At 58.8% G+C, this 18352-nt stretch overlaps 2 protein-coding genes and 1 long non-coding RNA gene across 4 annotated transcripts; all 3 read left to right on the forward strand.

Annotated features, from left to right (window-relative positions):
• The first annotated feature begins 2213 nt into the window (after positions 1-2213).
• On the forward strand, positions 2214-3108 carry LOC139079705 (uncharacterized). Its single transcript, XR_011533563.1, has 3 exons — positions 2214-2341; positions 2448-2543; positions 2986-3108. It is a non-coding gene; the product is annotated as an uncharacterized lncRNA (long non-coding RNA).
• Positions 3109-4826: 1718 nt separating this feature from the next.
• PTGDS (prostaglandin D2 synthase) lies at positions 4827-8267 on the forward strand. The gene is made up of 7 exons (XM_008544557.2): positions 4827-5135; positions 5936-6075; positions 6181-6257; positions 6925-7050; positions 7183-7284; positions 7757-7782; positions 8117-8267. Exons 1-6 carry the CDS (start codon positions 5022-5024, stop codon positions 7780-7782), a joined length of 585 nt encoding a protein of 194 aa, XP_008542779.2. The 5' UTR covers positions 4827-5021; the 3' UTR covers positions 8117-8267.
• A 1037-nt stretch (positions 8268-9304) lies between these two features.
• On the forward strand, positions 9305-11931 carry LCNL1 (lipocalin like 1). Of its 2 annotated transcripts, XM_070596310.1 has the most exons (7): positions 9305-9555; positions 9927-10066; positions 10567-10640; positions 10759-10869; positions 11138-11239; positions 11513-11538; positions 11803-11931. In XM_070596310.1, the coding sequence occupies exons 1-6, from the start codon at positions 9448-9450 to the stop codon at positions 11536-11538; spliced, it is 561 nt and encodes a 186-aa protein (XP_070452411.1). In that variant the 5' UTR covers positions 9305-9447; the 3' UTR covers positions 11803-11931. The 2 variants fall into 2 exon arrangements, with proteins under 2 accessions (XP_070452411.1, XP_070452409.1); XM_070596308.1 differs by lacking the exon at positions 9305-9555 and having other exon boundaries at positions 9615-10066.
• Positions 11932-18352: the final 6421 nt, after the last annotated feature.

Below are 18352 nucleotides of genomic sequence, written 5' to 3' on the forward strand. Positions count from 1 at the left end.
AGCCATGCTGCCCCCCGACTCTGCTTCAGCGGGGAGCTGATCACCAAGCAGCAGGTGGGTGGGGCCCATGAGGCCCCTGTGAGTCCCCCATCTGAGGCCAGCAAACAATCTGTCAGCCACAGGTCAGCAAGAGACCACCAGGCATCAGGAGACCCTCGACCCTGGAGGGGCAATCATCTCTGGGGGACACTGCATGGCAGCTGGGACCTGTCACTGCCCCCCAAGGATGAGATCAAGCAAAGCCCTAGGACCCGGGCTTGTCTCCAACCTGCCAAGCCAGAGGCGGGGGAGTGGCCTTGATGACCTCTCAAACAAGGCCAACTCCTTGCATCCCTGTGGCCCAAAGCGACTGGCATCCAGAATGACCCCCGCCCTCACCGGGCAGATGCTGTCCTCCCCTCACGCCTGGGCTCCAGGGTCCGGGGAACTGCAGCCTCAGCGATGCCTGGCTGCTGAGCAGCCACATCAGCAGCTCACATGCCCAGCTTGGGTCCCTGCCCAATGGGCCAGCGGGAGGCCCGGGCCAAGCTGCATCCAGAGCTGTCTGGTGCTGCGATGGGCCCGGAGAAGGGAAGGGGCTAACCTAAGGAGGGGACTCCTGGGTCAGCCTCTTGGGGTCTCTCTCTGCGCCAGGGCCTGGCTGGGGCTCCTGAGGGCCAGTGTCTGGCTCACAGGCTCAGAGCAGGCGCCCCCTCCTCCTGGGTCAGGAACGTCCACTCTCAGCTACTCCACCTGCCTCGTCCTCTGAGAACCAGGAGGCAGCACGTGGTCTGCTGGGACCGAGCATCTTGGCTTCTGGCAGGTGTCAGGAGGGGCCTTGCCAGCCCCAGCGACCAGCAAATACCCACCCCCTAGGTCAGCCTGAGTAGGGGCCCCTGGAGGCTGGAGATGGCCCAGCCAGGGGTGCTGACCATGCACAGGGTCGAGCTCAGAGTGGAGTGAAGGGGCGGGCAGAGCAGAAAGAGTCATGGTGCTTACCCAGGCATGCGGGGGGCGGGGGGGAGTGGAGATGCCTCCCAACCCCACCCCAGGCCCCCTTTGCATAGCCCCCAGTGGAGAGAAAGGGGCAGAAATCTGGCAAGTGTCTCTACAGGACTTGCTAGCAAAGGCTGACCCTGCCTGGACCTGGCAAAAGACGAACCACCGGCTCTCAGGGGGGCTGGCACAGGTGTGCCCGTAAAAAGGTTCTCAGGGGGCCTCCTCCTCCACCTTCTGGGCTCAGCACCTTCCCTGGCACCCACTTCCTGAGCCCCAAAATTGGGTCCTGGGTCCTCTCTGGCTGGGCTGTGCCCAGACCCCCACCCAATCCCACCTCTGCTTAGGATCCCTGCAGTCCAACTTCCAGGAGGACTGGGGAAGGGGCCAAGGGGCAGCTGAGGGAGGGCCGGAGCAGAGGGGAGGGAGGAGTCCAGGGCCCTGGCCTCAGCCTGACCCTGCCTGCAGGCTGACAGAAGCCCCCCCTTTGCTGCAAAGAGGTTCCTAAACACAAACCTGCCTGGGTCCATACTCTGCCTGATTCCCATGAGTCCCTGAGGGTTGAGAACATGCTCAGTCCCTCTGCACAGATGGGGAGACTGAGGCCCAGAGAGCCCAGCCACAGGCCAGCATCACCCTGTCCCTGACAGGCCAGGGTCACCCTGCTGCAGCCTGGTGGCCTCTGGCTTCCGCTGGCAGCATCAGTACAGGCCCAGCCCCAGAGACCCTGCTCCCAGCCCGGGCTGCCCAGAGGCGGCAGCAGGGACAAGGCGGGAAGGGGCTTCCTGGACCACCCTGGGCTCTGCCCAGCCCCGGCCTTCCTGCGGGTACAGGGGATGGCCCAGCCCCTGCCTGGCGGGAAATGCATTCAGGAAGAAGGACCACAGCCACTGGAAGTTGTAGGACCACCTGCCAGTGGCAGGAGCACCTCTCTTGGGGAGCATGCAGGGGCTGCTCCGCTCACCCCGCTGCTCCGGACTGGATTCCTGTGTGCCTGCGTGTGTACCTGCATCCGTTCGTTCATTCATCCACCTGTTCATTCATTGATCTGACCCAGGTGTCCTAGGCTCTCCAGTGCTTTGTGCCTACAGGATGCAGGTGGGAATGGACACCTTTTAAAACCTTGCTTTAAGGTTCTCTTAAAACAAGACGGAGGGGAGAAGCGTCCCGGAGCAGGAGGAGGGACACCAGATCCCCCTGGAACCTCACCTGGGCCTTTACGGAGGGCTTCCAAGAGGTGGCGTCTGGGCTCTGCCTTGGAGGAGCCAACCAGCCTGAAAGGGTGGCATAGGGCGCTGGTGGCAGGAGCCAGAGGGAGCTGCTCCTTCGGCCATCAGCGTGGCGGCCCAGCAGGAGCTGTCGAGAGGTCTGGAGGGGGCAGCAGCCATGCTGGCAGGGTCCTGGGCGGGGAGATGGCGGGGTGCAGGGTGCAAGACCAGTGAACGTGGGGCTTGTCCATCACACAAGTGCAGGTTCTTGGAGAAGGAGTTCAGGGCTTGGAGGGGCCATGGAGAACCCGGCCCGAGGGCTCTGTCTCTGGCCACTGAGTGGAACTGCGATTGCATCAGGTGGGGAGAAAGGAGCAGAGGGAACGCGGGTTTGGGGAGCCCGGCCTGGGGTGTCAGGAGCAGGTGGGAGGGCCAGGGTGTGGGGAGGGTCAGGGTTGGCCCCAGCACAAGACAAGTTGCTGGCACAGAGCAGACTGGAACCCAGGAGGGTAAGCACCCAGGAGAGGTAGGAGAAGGCAGCAGCAAGACAGGAGGGGTCTCAACGCCTGGGGGCGCAAGGAGGGCCACGGGGGGCATGGGGAAGGCTGTGGGGGGCATTGGGGAAGGCCATGGGGGCACCAGGAAGGAACTGGGGAGGTGGGGGGGGAGGCGGGGTGGTACTCCTGCTGTCACGGGCTGGGCTGAGTGGGGCCATCAGAATCCTGGCCCCTCCAGCTGCAGCCCTGGCCCCATCTGGCCTAGGTGGTCTCCCCTCTCATCCACCGTCCTCTCCACCCCACAGGGCGAGCGCTGTGTCCGCTGGAGGAGAAGTTTTGTCTCAAGTCTCCCGCCCAGCAGTTTAGCCTGGGCAGCATGGCAGGTGGGAGCTGAGCAAGGCGGGGGCCCTGGGACGGGGGCAGGAGGCGGGGTCCTCTAGAGGGCGCACACAGCCCTGCCCCGTTCACAGGTGAGTTTTGTGGGGAGAAGCCAGTGCTTAGCATGGTGAGACTTCGCTGCCACCCTGCAGGTGCCTGGCCTGAGCAGGGACCTCCAGCCCGGCCACTCAGAGCCACTAGCCTCCCCAAGGGCAAGGGGCTGCCAGGGCTCAACCAGAGAACAGGCAGGAGGCCTGGTGCCCACACGGGTGTGCGGCTGGTGCCCCCAAGCCCCCCTCCCACATTCCTCTTCCTGCACTTGTCCCACCCCAAAAGGAACCCCCAGATCTGCTCCTGGGCCAGGGTGCCATCACCAGCAGCCCCTCCCCACAGTCTGCCCCCCCTCCCCAGAGAAGACCACTCACTCCTGCTTCCACCGGCACCTCCAAGCTCCCAGCCTAGGAGGGGTGCCCAGTCCCACCAGGACACGCTTGGGCCCACAGCAGGGGCCCAGCCAGGGCCAGGAGGCCCGTGGGCTAAGATGCAGGCGCCTCAACCTCACCAGGACCCCAGTGGGCCTGGTGCCCACTCTCCTGCCCCCACTGGGTGGGTGGCAGTGTCCATGCTGGTCCCATTCAGGGAGCTGACCTGCACCCACGCCTCCCCCACGAACATTTCCGGACAGCCTTGGGGCCATTCCAAAGCCAGAGGCCAGGGCTGCCAAGAATCCAGCTTCCGGGCAGAAGGTGCCAGGCCCTGGGACAGGAGCTTGAACCCCTGATGGGCTGGGCCTGTGTCTGGGGATGACCAGCCCCTGTCCCCCCAGTGGCACCCCACACAGGAACTGCTTCCCCGGCCTCATCCCCCCTCCCAGGGTCAGAGCCCAGGCTCCCTGCCCCCCATGGATGCTCACACCCACCCCCTCACTGTTGGTCAGAGCTGTTGACCCCACTCAGCCCAGTGCTGAGGCCCTGGCTGGCCTGGAGTGACGTGGGGCAGCAGCAAAGGGATAGGTGACACTAGGCAGATTTGATCAGGGCCCAGGTCCCAGAGACGGCCTGTCAACCCAGGGCAGCTTCTGGAGGGAGGCAGCCCTCTCTGTAAGGTGGGCAGGTGGCCTCACGTCCTCTGCTTGGGGGAGACACCGTGGCTGTGAGCAGTCCCCACCTCAGCACCCCAGGTAACAGGACAGACCTGAGTGCCACAGGGTGCCGCTGGGCCAGGCTTGGGGCAGGGGGCACCAGTGCAGCTGGGGCCACTCACAAGGGATGGGCCGTGCCCGAGGCCAGAGGGGCCCCAGGCTGAGGAGGGCACCCAGGGGCCACCAGCAGAGCACCACTAGCAGGTTGTGGGGAAGCCGTGCCCAGCACGCCTGGCCCTGGGGTCCACATCGGGGCCAGACTGTCCCTTCATCTTCCCATCAGCACCCGGCCCGCAAGGCCTTCAGGACCAAACTCATATGGCAAAACGGGGTCTTTCATCCCCTCCCAGGGTCACAGGCTTGGAAAGGGAAGGATGGCAGGGCTTGTGAGACCAGGGTCCCAGCCGCAGGTGGGAAGTGACCAGAGGCCCCAGAGGCAAGGCAGCGCCAAGGCCCATGCCCCCTGCCCACATCCAGGCTGCTGGGACGGGCTTCTGGGCCTGGAGAAGGGACCAGCCATGCAGGGGCCTCTGCCTGCTCCCCCACCTCACTCAGCCCCCAGGGGCAGGGCCCAGGCCTGTCCTAGTCAGAGCCTCTTACATAAGCAGCCCTGTGGGGGGCGAGGCTGCAGCTGGGCTGGGCTGCCCCATCCTCCCCTCAGCATCACGAGCCTCCAGTGGGCTGTCCTTGGGCCCTGGGTGGAGGCCAAGCCAGGCCCATAAATAGGGGTCTCCCCACCGGCCTCTGCTCCTCCTGCCTGCCTCCCTCACTCTGCCCGCACTGCTGGCACCAGGCCCCAGACGCCTGCTCAGATCCTGCAGAATGGCTGCTTCACACACGCTGTGGATGGGGTTGGTCCTGCTGGGGGTCCTGGGGGTCCTGCAGACCCGAGCCCAGGCCCAGCCCTCCCTGCAGCCCAACTTCCAACAGGACAAGGTGAGGGGCTCCCCTGCCCAGTCCCCAAGGCAGGACAGGGCCCTGTCAGGGGAAGGGGGTGCTCTCTGGGGCCAGCTGTCTCCCTGGGAAGAGAGGAGCTCAGCTGAGTGGAAGGAAGGCTAGACCCCTGCCGGAGGAGGCTGACCACACGAGGCCCCCTGGGGCGACTGCAATTCGCCAACCAAGAGCGCCGAGCCGGGTATCCCCAACCCGTAGGGAAGCAGCTATGTCCTCGAGCGCGCACACGGCACATGCAGACACGCGGGCTACCTGCGTGCCCACGCCATCCAAACACAGTCACCCCTCTGAGCTCAAGATGCCCAGAGGAAGCAGGCACACGTTCTACACCTGGGTCCCAGGACTCATCTCGGTGCACTAGTGCGAAGATGCGGATGGCGCACGGGGGTGGCGCACGCGGGTGCCCACACAAACCCGAGCGCGCGGGTCCGCGCCTCGCACACAGACAGCCGGCGGCGCGCACACCCTCAGGGGCTGTGCGGGGACGCGCCGGAGCAGGTCCTCCCGTCCCGCACCGTCTCGGGTCTCCAGCCCCACCCCTCCCCGCACCCCGTCCCCGAGCGTCGCAGACGCCCCGCAGTCCGCCCAGGGCAGCCAGGCTCGCCCCGACCCCTCCAAGAACTGCCAGGGCGCCCTCTGCCGCCAGTTCCACCGACGGACAGGGCGGGGCGGGGCGGGGCGGGGCGGGGCGGGGCTGGGCCGGGCCAGGCTGGAGACCCGAGCGGGAGGGGCGGGGGCGCCCACCCCTGTCGGCCCCAGCGGGTCCTGGCCCTTCGCCGCAGTTCCTGGGCCGCTGGTTCACCTCGGGCCTGGCCTCCAACTCGAGCTGGTTCCGGGAGAAGAAGAAGGTGCTGTCCATGTGCACGTCGGTGGTGGCCCCGACCGCAGACGGCGGCTTCAACCTCACCTCCACCTTCCTCAGGTCGGGCGGCCGGCGGGCTTCTGGGGCTGAAAGCTTCCCGTCCCGTGGTCGCGATCTAGGGACACCCTAGGCCTGACCTCTGACCCCGAGGTGACCTGCCCACAGGAAAGACCAGTGTGAGACCCGGACCCTGCTGCTGCAGCCGGCCGGACCCCCAGGCTGCTATAGCTACACGAGTCCCCGTGAGTAGGGGCCCCCTCCCTGGACCCCTGGGTCCAGCCCTGGGTGACACTTGCTGGCGGTGACTCTGGGAGAACCTCCTACCCCAGCAGTACACGAGGTGGGGTGGTAGCTGCCCCACTAGGGTCAGCAGGTGCAAGGCCCGGGTGTGGGGTATCAGGGACCCTCTCTTGGGCACTGGATCCTCTTTGGAGCCCATGTCCTGCCAGGCCCCTTCCTGCCCCAAGATGGGATTTCCCCAGGTCTCTGCTGCCCCTCTCTGCTGGCCAGGCGGAGCCCACGCAGGCAGCCCCCCAGTACCCCTCACAGCTCCCCACAGCTCTCGCCTGGGGACCCTGGGGGGAGGCCTCCCCACTCCCCTGGGGATAGCAACCTTTCCTCTTCCCGGTTCTGGCCAAGGGGTTTGTAGCTGCACCATGAACCCCTAATTTTCTGAGCCTGCGTGTTTGCTGGCCCCTCAGGACTTCTGGCTTGGGGACACTGGACCCTGAAACGTTCACAGGCTGTGCAGGCAGGAAGCAGGGAGCTGGCCACCTGTCCAAATGGGGGAGGGGACAGGGAAGGCAGCCTGACAAACGGGGAGGAGCCCGGGCCCCTCCCACAGCCAGCCCCAGAGCGGGCCGGGTTTGGGGGCAGGGTCCCCAACCCGGTCCTCTCGTGGATTCCCAGACGGGGGCATGGTCCATGAGGTGTCAGTGGTAGAGACGGACTATGAGGAGTACGCTCTGCTCTACACCCACGCCGAGAGCACCAAAGGCCTGGGCGGCCAGGACTTCCGCATGGCCACCCTCTACAGTACGTGCCCCGCCCCACGGCCTGGCCTCAGGCCCGGCCAGAGAGAGACCCAAGGGGAACCCTGAACCTGGGGAATGGGGGCCAAGCAGAGATCTCCCCACATTGAGGCAGCGGCTTTTCCTCCTGCCCCAGGCCGTGTGCAGAGCCCGAGGCCTGAGGTGAAGGAGAAATTCAGCACCTTCGCCAAAGCCCAGGGCTTCACAGAGGATGCCATTGTCTTCTTGCCACAGACCGGTGAGGGGGGCACTAATCTGATGGGGAGATTAAGGTCAGATTAGCGGCAGACAAGCAGTCTCCTGATTTGGGGGAGGCTGGGGGTGGGGTGCGTCCGGCCAGACCGCCCACTGACTGGCACGGTCCTCTGGTGTGGGGGGCAGTCTGTCCTCACCCCATGACCTTGGCTGCAGCCAGTGGGGGGGCACCGGAAGATACTCCAGGAAACCCCCCACGCTGGATTCACCAGCACTTACTGTGTGCCAGACCCTGGCTCAGCCCGCAGGATACAAGGGCCCCCAGCCTGATGGGGGGCGGGCCCTAGAAATGGAACCTGTGGGGTGGGGGTGCCCATGGGGGGCACAGGCTGCAGGAACATGGGGCAGCGGCTACACGGGGGCTCAGGCACAATGTTGGGGGGCGTAGGCAGCCCGGGTGGGCAAGCAGCCCCAGCGTGGGGTGCTGACCACGGCCCCGGCTTCTTTCTCGGCAGATAAGTGCATGGAGGAGCACAATTAGGTGAGTGCGGTGGGCAGAGGGCAGCTTCACCCAGCAGTTGCCATTCATTCGTTCATTCACTCAGTCATTCATTCAACACACATCCAACAACAGCCAAGGGTGGTCCCAGGCAGACAGGGGCTGGTCCAAGGGGAGAGGGCTCCCATGGGGTTCAGTGAGGTTGCGGGGGGGTAGGAGGAGCTGGAGGCTGGGACAGTAACAGGGTGGGGCAGGCAGGAGGGGAGGTCAGGGCACAAGGTCCTGGGGGGCAGGGGTCACTCCCCTGGGGACCCTGGGGCAAGGAGGGGCGGTGTTACCTGCTCCACTGAACTGATGGTGCTGCTCCCTTGGCCAGGTCACCTCAACCCTCAGGACCTGGCTGTCTTGCCCTGCTCTGCTCTTTCTTCCAAGACCCCTGAGACCCCATCCCTGGCTCCTCCCTCCACCGCCTCTGCCCCCTTGGGCTTTGTCCTGCTCTGAAAATAAACTCCAGAAGCAAGTCAGTAGCCTGGCTCCTGCCTGTCTGTCTTGTGGCCGATGCTCTGGGCCTGGCTCTGGCCTGCTCCCTGGGGACCTGACCCCCTCCCCCACTCACTTTGGGCCTCGGTTTCCCCTCCCACCCCCATGAAATCTCAGAGGCTGGCTCTGTGTGACACCGGAGGGGTGGGCTTGGACCTGCCAGCGTTTGCTCCTGGTGGGGTGGGGCAGGAGTCAGCACAGCTAAGGGAGGTACCATCACGCCCCCGCTCACCCCACTCAGTGTTCTGACCCACCGCGGGCTCCTCCAGCTACACCCCTCAAGTGACAGCCATTGGGCTCTGGGCCAGTGCCCATCAGCTCCTAATTCCCAGGCCCGCGCCTGCGGCCAGCCTCCCCAGCCCGGGGAGGCCTGAGGCCCAGGGAGCTCGGGGTGCATAGGTTTTTGAAGCTGCGGAATTAGTGCACTCAGATTGGGCAGAGAGAAGGGGGACAAAGAGGAATGTGGCTGGAGTGTCCCTGCCCCAGACTGGGACACACTCACCGATGGGTTGGAGACAAGCCACCCTCACATCGCCTCTAGCTACCTGAGTGCCCCTAGTCCCCTGGGCCTCCAGAGCATACAGCCCACCCGTTCGCCAGGGCCCTGGCACCAGAGCCCGTCTTGCCCAGCCCTGCCCCTCGCCTCCTGCTATCCCCCAGGTTCTTGGCTGGGTGGCCATTTTCAGGGGCCTGTCCTTGGCCCCATGGCTCACAAGGTGCAGCACCCACTGCAGCTGCTCACCAGGCCCCCACCCCGGCAGACCTCAGCCAGGCCCTCAGGGGCACCAAGGCTTGTGAGACTCAGAGGTGAGCGTGAGCTCTGGGAGGCCTTCCTGGAGGAAGGTCCCTGGGGGCTGTGCCTGAGCTGAGGGCTGGGGGCCGACATCCCAGAGGACCTGCCAGAACCACGCCTCCTCCTGCTGCAGGGCATCTGGCCCCCTCCCCAGGAGGAAACAGGGGATTGGGCGGGTGGGATGGAGGCAGCTAGGCCAGGGCGCTGCAGGGTGCAACTTGATCGGCAGCCTATCACAGTGGGCCCTGGCCCAGGCCTCAGGCCGACTGCCCCGGGGCATCTCAGGGGCATAAAGCCTGAGCTGGAGAGGCCAGCCCAGCACCCCTGCCCTGAGCCAGAGTCTCCGCCGTCGCTGGGACCGACCTCCCTCCACGATGCTGCAGATGCTGCAGATGCTGCTGACTGGCTCCATCCTTGCCCTGCTCTGGGTGTCCTCAGGCCAGGCCCAGGTCCCCATCCAGGCTGACTTTGATGCCAACCAGGTGCGCCCAGGCATCCCCAGGCCAGACCCATCCCCTCCTCCTTATGGACGACTCTCTGGTCCTAGGGGCCTGGCTGCATTATACCCAGGGAGGCTGGAGGGTCAGGGGCAGCCCAGCCCTGCCCACACTCTCCCTGATCCTGGCTCAGCTTGAGTCCGGGGGCCAGGGGAGAGAGCCCCCATCCATCTGCCTCATCCATTTGTCTCATGGGTGGGGTGGGCTGGGGCGGTCAGCAGCCCTCTGCCCAGCCTCCAGGTTGTGCCCAGCACCACTCCCCAGGGCCTCGCACTGGGACGAGCTCCAGCTGGCCCCTATCAGGTCGATGTGGATGCAGGGTCTGCCCCCCAGCTCTCCCTGCACCTTCCCTGCAGTTCCAGGGCACCTGGTACATGGTTGGGGTGGTGTCGGACGACCAGGGCTTCCTGGACTCCAGGGACAGCATGAAGATGCCCGTGGTGTTGGTGACTTCCTTGGCCAATGGCGACCTGGCTCTCAAGTTTGGGTACTCCACGTAAGTGACCCCACGAGCCCCACTTCCGACTGAGCCTTAGACATGGCCAGTGTGAGGCTGGACGTGAGCCAGCGGGAACCACAGGTGTCCCTGACCCATTCGGGAGTCAGACCCAGGCTGGGCTGCAGGGACTCTTAAAACAGTGGCAGCAGCAGGGCTGCTCCCCAAGGGGCCTAGCCCGTGCTGGACGCTGTCCCTGAGACCTGGGTGTGGAGGAGCAGCGTCCCTGTGTCTGTGTGAGTCTGGAGGGGAGACCCACGTCCCCTGGCTGTGTGCCCCTGACCCAGTACGTGCTACCTGCCCCCAGCTGTCTCCTCACCTGTGAGACAGTCATGAGCACCTGTGTCCTCTGAGCAGTGCTGTGAGGGGAGTGAGTGGATGCCGGGCAGGCTGGCACCGCCCCACCCTAAGCAAGGTGGCCGGTCGCGTCGTGGCTGGGCAGCGTCCTCAGGACACACACAGGGGCCACTGCTCAGCGTGCTGTGGCTCCTCCCCCCCAGGCCTGATGGCAGCTGCCAGAAGATGGACATGACCCTCAGCAAGGGTGCCGTGGATGGGCAGTTCAGCAATGCCGGTGAGGGGGGCGTGGCTGAGAGGGCAGTGGGGGTGCTGGGGGCCCCTGGGGGCCGTGCTGGCTGCCTGATTGGTGCCTGGGCTGAGGGCACTGGGCTCAGCGGCTCTCGCTTCCTCAGCCATGGCGCAGACCGACGTCCGAGTCGTGGTCACCGACTACAAGCACTTCGCCGTGCTGTACTTCGAGACGCAGAAGGGGGGCGTTAGGAACGTCTGGCTGCAGCTCTACGGTGGGCGGCGTTCCTGACACCCCCACCCCGTCCCAGGCACAGGCCTCTCCTCTAAGGGGCCGTGGCCGAGCTCCGGTCTGGAGTGTTGCCCATAGGCACTTTCCAGCAAGTTCCGATTCTGTGGCAGGTGGAACCACTGTCTCCAAGGGTCTTCTTGAGACCCCCATGTCTGTGGCAGGGGGAGTCCAGACCCCTCCCCTCCCCATCCCTCTATCCCCCTCTCCTCCGGGCCCTGCCCCCTCTGCTCACTGGCCCTCTCTACCCACAGCCCGAGCCCCAGAGCTGTTTCCCGAAGGTGCTCAGAAGATGCAGCAGTTGGCACCCCAAGTGGGCCTGAACCCCAGCCAGGGCGCCCTGCTCCCCAAGTCGGGTGAGTGCTGACTCCACCCCAGCTCTGGGCTGCTGGAGCCAGGAGACCCCAGACCCCAACTGGCAAGGCCAGGCCTGGAGGCTCCCCACACTGACCCGAGACGTGGACAGAAGTACCGGGGCAGCCCTGGCCTGTCTGGGCCAGGGGAGGGTGGAACGATGCCCCCTCAGGAGGGGACCACCGGCCAGGGGGGCTTGGCTGCTGGGGGCAGGGGGGCTCCAGCCCAGGGGAAGGGGCACTGAGTAGTTCCTCAGGCCCCGCTCTCTTCCACAGACCAGTGTGCTGGTGCCTTCTCCTAGGTGAGTACCAGGGGCTGGCCTGGACACCGCCCCCCCCTACCAGATCATGCAGTGCCCAGCACCCTGCCTACCAATGGAGGCCCCTCCTGGCCAGAGGGCTGCACTGTGGGATCCTCTGTCTTGGGGGTTGGGATACGGGTGGCACCACAAAAATCAAGACAGGACAGCAGGCAGCGATGGGGAGGGATAGGGTAGGGTCCGGGCCTGGACCCAGAGAGGGCAGCGGACGCCACCCACCCCCCACCCCTGCCCCCTTGTCTGCAGTGAGGGGTCGAGCCCAGGAGTGCCTGCAGGACCTGCCGCTGGGTGCTGCTCCACCTACGGAGCCTCCCCAAAGAGCGCCCTCTTCTCCCCGCCCCTCCCCCAGCATAATAAACAATCTCCCACAGTCAAGCTTGTGCGTTTGGTGTACTGAGAGAAGGGGGGTTGGGGCGCGGTGGTAGGGGCACCCTGGGAGGGGGCCTGCCCCACCCCCTATGGCCTGGACCTCCAGAGAGGAACAGTGCCGAGCTCGGGCTCTGGCCCCGCAGGGTGGGCCTCCACGCCATCACCGGGCAAGGGCCACCCTGGCAGCTGCCGGCCTGGGAGGGGCTGGGGCTCAGCTCTGCACCCCAGGCCTGGCGGAGCTGCGTGCCAGGCTCCCATGGGTCCTCCCAAACCACGGCCAGGATGGGGTATCTGGGCTGCTTCTGTCCTCAGGATCCCCTTCCATCCCCAACATCTCCCCTGACCCCTGCCTGCCAAGTGCCCGCTGTTCACACTCTGAGCCGGGCCCTCCCTGCCCAGAGTGTGGGGAGAGAAAGAATGGGGTGGGGTGGGGTACAAACTCTGTCCTGCCGTTGTGTTTATGTAGGACGGTGTCGCTCTTCTTTAAAGACACGGTCTGAAAAATTTGAGGGTAAAATGGCATGATATCTGTAATGTAAATTGTTTAGGAAGAAAATTCCAGATGTAAATATGTCAAAATGCTGATAATTGTTCCATCTGGGTGATGGATCATTATACTATGATTTCTGCTTTTCAATTGGTTAGACATTTTTCATTAAAAAAACACAGCCCTGTCCTGCCAGACTGGCTTCCTTGATCCAGGCCCTTCTGAGCAGGGAGGTCAGAGGCATAGCCCCCACTCCCTGGGGCCCCAGATAGCCCTCCACACTTGCACCCAACACCTGGGTGCCCAGCCAGCGCCTCTCCTGCCCCTGGCCTAGATGCCGGCCTCTGGCCCACCTGTGGACACTACAAAGGCAGTTTTCCCCCTGTCCCCAGCCTGACACCAGTCTGGAACTGAAGGCCAGTGGGATGTGGCAAGGCCTAGATAGCCAGCCCCTCCCACATGTGTGATCAGTGAGCTCACCCTCCTGCCCTTTCTGGAGACACTTGGGCCAGGGGCTGTCTGCCTACCTTAGGTGTCTGCTGAGAAGCTGTCTGGGCTCCAGGCCATCAGGCCGTCAGCCCGTGGCTCGTCTTGTTCTGCACCACCCTAATCAGGCCACACGGGGGTAGCCCTCAGCCAGATCTCCACCCAGAAACCCAAGGGATGCGTGTGCAAGATCTGTCAGCTCATGCCCTCCTCTGCTGAGAACCGCCCCCAAGGGTCTGGTCCCACCAACAGTAAAGGCCAAAGTCCTCAGGTGGCCGACAGTCCCCCCTGATGGACCTTCCTCTGACCCCACCGCCCACTCTCCTTAATTCCAGCCCAGCTGACCTCTTCGTGTCTCTTGAACATACCAGCCCTGTGGCTGCCACAGAGTCTTTGCATATGCTACTCCCCCACCCCCCAGAATGCTCTTCTCCTAGCTCTCTGCTTGGCTCACTGGATCCACTGTGCTGAAATACCCCCTGCTTGGTCCTTCCTTAGATTTATGGGACCACCCTACCTGCTCCTTCTCTGTGCTCTTTGCTCCTCTCTGCTGCTCAGCCTACAGTGCTCCGTGCCCTGGTATTAGAGGCCAGCCGCTTCTCTTCCCTGCTCTCCTTCACACCCTGATTCCGTGCCCAGGCTGCCTGGAGACCTTCTTAGACCCTCCCCTCGTCTGTGTTTGAGGCCTTACCTACCCTGCACCCACATCCCACATTAAATAGGATTGCTCACGATGGAAAAGCTGAGGCGCTGAAGGCTGGTTGATGAGTTGCATTTTCTAGATAAGTGTGTGATTGTTTTAAATTTAGACACTGCAGCTTTCTTACCATGCTTGGGACTAATCTTTGTTTCAGGCCTTTATCTGTTTCTTGGGGCTGCTGTAACAAATTATCACAAACTCGGAGGCTGAAAACATCCATTTATTCTCTTACAGTTTTGGAGGCCAGAGTCCAGAATCAGTTGTCACTGGGCTGAAATCAAGGTGTCACAGGGCCCTGCTCCCTCCGAAGGCACTGGGGGAGGATACTTCCTTGCCTCTTCCAGCTTCCGGTGGCTGCCGGCACTCCTTGGCTTGTGGCTGCATCACTCCTATCTCTGCCCCCTACGGCCACCTGGATCCTCCTCTTCTTCTTTGGCAAATCTCTCTCTGCCTCTCTCTATAAGGGCGCTTGTGATGGCATTTAGGCTTCATTCCAATAATCCAGGAATCTCTCCCCATCTCAAGATCTTTAACTTATCTGCATCTGCAAAAAGCTCCTTTTCCCTACAAGCTCATAGGCACAGGTTCCAGGGGTCAGGACCTGATATTCTGAAGAGTCCTCATTCAGCCCACCACGGCCCACACAGAGACATTCTCCTAGGCCCTGAAATGTGCCTGGAGGGACTGATGTTTAAGACAGGCCTCGAGGCTGGCACCTCCACGTTCACGTCTCGGCCTGATTCTTCCTCTAGACTGGAGTCTCTTGCACACATCGGCCTTCACTCCCCTCCGTCAGGCATCCAGCCCATCATGCATCAGGTCACATCACAAACTGCCCCAGCCCAGTCGTCTTGGGAAAGGACATTTCCCCTCTCCCCAAACACAAGGGTCACCGTGACCCCTCCCCTCCACCTCTCTCCACTTGCAGTCTGAGCCCCTGGCCCAGCCTCCATCAGCTCTGCCCTGAGGAACACAGCAGCTCCCTGCTATTCTCCCTGCCCCACCACCCCGCACCTCCACACCTGTAGCCCTTGGGCCTCTTTCCTCCTGGCACCACCGTGGGCTTCACGCACACGCATCAGCTGTGCCCCTCTCCATCCCGCCCCTGCTTAACCCCCTAGCACCTCCCACTTGGCATTCACGCACTCACAGTATTTATTGAATGTCTCTATGTGCCCGGCACTGTTTAAGCACTGAGAATACGGTGGTAAAGACCTCATGGGGGCAATGGGCAATAAACAGGATAAATAAGTGGAGTCACCTACGGCTGAATAACAAATCACCCCAGAATTTTTTTTTTTGATTTTTTTTTTATTGAGTTATTGATAGGTTACAATCTTGTGAAATTTCAATTGTACATTAATGTTTGTCAGTCATGTTGTAGGTGCACCACTTCACCCTTTGTGCCCACCCCCCACCCCACCTTTCCCCTGGTATCCACTAAACTGTTCTTAGTCCATAATTTTAAATCCCTCATATGAGTGGAGTCATACACAGATTATCCTTCTCTCGCTGGCTTATTTCACTCAACATAATTCTCTCAAGGTCCCTCCATGTTATTGCAAATGGAATGATTTTGTTCTGTTTTGCAGCTGAGTAGTATTCCATTGTATATATGTACCACATCTTCTTTATCCATTCGTCTGTTGCTGGACACTTAGGTTGCTTCCACGTGTTGGCTATTGTAAACAGTGCTGCAATAAACATTGGGGTGCACAGGACTTTTGGGATTGCTGACTTCAAGCTCTTTGGATAAATACCCAGTAGTGGGATGGCTGGATCGTATGGTAGTTCTATTTTTAGTTTTTTGAGGAATCTCCATACTGTTTTCCATAGTGGCTGCACCAGTTTGCATTCCCACCAGCAGTGTATGAGGGTTCCTTTTTCTCCGCAACCTCTCCAACATTTGTTGCTATTAGTTTTAGATATTTTTGTCATTCTAACGGGTGTAAGGTGATATCTTAGTGTAGTTTTGATTTGCATTTCCCTGATGATCAGCGATGATGAGCATCTTTTCATGTGCCTATTGGCCATCCGTATATCTTCTTTGGAGAAATGTCTGTTCATGTCTCCAGCCCATTTTTTGATTGGGTTGTTTGATGTTTTGTGGTTGACTTGCGAGAGTTCTTTATATATTATGGATATTAAGCCTTTGTCAGATATATGACTTGCAAATATTTTTTCCCAGTTAGTGGGTTGTTTTTTTGTTTCAATCCTGTTTTCATTTGCCTTGAAGAAGCTCTTTAATCTGATGAAGTCCCATTTGTTTATTCTTTCTATTGTTTCCCTTCTCTGAGAAGGCATGGTGTCCGAAAAGATCCTTTTAATACTGATGTCAAAGAGTGTACTGCCTACGTTTTCTTCCAGAAGCATTATAGTTTCAGGTCTCACCCTTAGGTCTTTGATCCATTTTGAGTTTATTTTGGTGAATGGTGAAAAAGAATGGTCAATTTTCATTCTTTTACATGTGGCTTTCCAGTTTTCCCAGCATCATTTGTTGAAAAGACTTTCTTTTCTCCGTTGTATGCCCTCAGCTCCTTTGTCAAAGATAAGCTGTCCATAGATGTGTGGTTTTATTTCTGGGCTTTCAATTCTGTTCCATTGATCTGTGCACCTGTTTTTGTACCAGTACCATGCTGTTTTGATTACTGTAGCTTTGTAGTATGTTTTGAAGTCAGGGATTGTGATGCCTCCCATTTTGTTCTTTTTTCTCAGGATTGCTTTAGAAATTCGGGGTCTTTTGTTGCCCCATATGAATTTTAGGATTCTTTGTTCTAATTCTGTAAAGAATGTCATTGGGATTCTGATTGGGATGGCGTTGAATCTGTAGATTGCTTTAGGTAGAATGGACATTTGAACTATGTTTATTCTTCCAATCCATGTACAGGGAATGTCTTTCCATCTCCTTATGTCGTCATCCAATTCTCTCAGAAAGGCCTTGTAGTTTTCATTATATAGGTCCTTCACTTCCTTAGTTAAATTTACCCCAAGGTATTTTATTCTTTTTGTTGCAATTGTGAATGGTATTGTATTCTTGAGTTCTTTTTCTGTTGGTTCATTACTGGAGTATAGAAATGCTACTGATTTATGCAAATTGATTTTATACCCTGCAACTTTGCTGTAGTTGTTGATTACTTCTAAGAGTTTTCCAATGGATTCTTTGGGGTTTTCTATATATAAGATCATGTCGTCTGCAAACAGCGAGAGTTTCACTTCTTCCCTCCCTATTTGGATTCCTTTTATTCCTTTTTCTTGCCTGATTGCTCTGGCCAGGACCTCCAGTACTATGTTAAATAAGAGTGGTGATAAAGGGCATCCTTGTCTCGTTCCTGTTTTCAGGGGGATGGGGTTCAGTTTTTGCCCATTAAGTATGATGTTGGCTATGGGTTTGTCGTATATGGCCTTTATTATGTTGAGGTAGTTTCCTTCTATGCCCATTTTGTTCAGAGTTTTTATCATAAATGGCTGTTGGATCTTGTCAAATGCCTTCTCTGCATCTATTGAGAGGATCATGTGGTTTTTATTCCTCAGTTTGTTGACGTGGTGTATCACGTTGATTGATTTGCGGATGTTGAACCATCCCTGTGTCCCTGGTATGAATCCCACCTGATCCTGATGTATGATTCTTTTGATGAATTGCTGAATTCTGATTGCCAAAATTTTGTTGAGAATTTTTGCATCTATGTTCATCAGTGATATTGGCCTATAGTTCTCTTTTTTCATGGTGTCCTTGTCAGGTTTTGGTATCAGCGTGATGTTGGCCTCATAGAATGTGTTAGGAAGTGTTCCATTTTCCCTAATTTTTTGGAATAGCTTGAAAAGGATAGGTATTAAATCCTCTCTGAAAGTTTGGTAGAATTCCCCAGGAAAGCCATCTGTTCCTGGGGTTTTATTCTTTGGGAGGTTTTTGATTGCTGTTTCAATCTCTTTCCTTGTGATTGGTCTGTTCAAATTGTCTGCCTCTTCTTGAGTGAGCTTTGGGAGATTCTAGGAGTCCAAGAATTTATCCATTTCCTCTAGGTTATCCATTCTGTTGGCATATAGTTTTTTGTAGTATTCTCTTATAATCTGTTGTATTTCTGCAGAGTCTGTTGTTATTTCTCCTTGCTCATTTCTGATTTTGTTTATTTGAGCTTTCTCCCTTTTTTTCTTTGTAAGTCTGGCTAGTGGTTTGTCAATTTTATTTATCTTCTCAAAAAACCAGCTCTTTGTCTCATTGATCCTTTCTACCGCCTTTTTCGTTTCAATAGTATTTATTTCTGCTCTGATTTTTATTATTTCTCTCCTTCTGCTGACTTTGGGCTTCATTTGTTCTTTTTTCTCTAGTTCAGTTAGGTGTGCTTTAAGGTTGCTTATTTGGGATTTTTCTTGTTTGTTAAGATGTGCCTGTATTGCGATGAATTTTCCTCTTAATGCAGCTTTTGCTGTATCCCATATGAGATGGTATGGCATGCTATCATTTTCATTTGTTTCCAGGTATTTTTTTATTTCTTCAATGATCCATTGCTTGTTCAGTAGTGTGTTGTTTAGTCTCCACATCTTTGTGCCTTTCTCAGCTTTTTTCTTGTAATTAATTTCTAGCCTTATAGCACTACGATCTGAGAAGATGCTTGTTATTATTTCAATTTTTTTAAATTTGTAGAGGCTTGCCTTGTTTCCCAACATATGCTCTATCCTAGAGAATGTTCCATGTGCACTTGAGAAGAATGTGTATTCAGCTCTTTCAGGGTGGAGTGATCTATATATGTCTATTA

The sequence above is a fragment of the Equus przewalskii genome, chromosome 26 (assembly GCF_037783145.1).
Source record: "Equus przewalskii isolate Varuska chromosome 26, EquPr2, whole genome shotgun sequence".
NCBI lineage: Eukaryota > Metazoa > Chordata > Mammalia > Perissodactyla > Equidae > Equus > Equus przewalskii.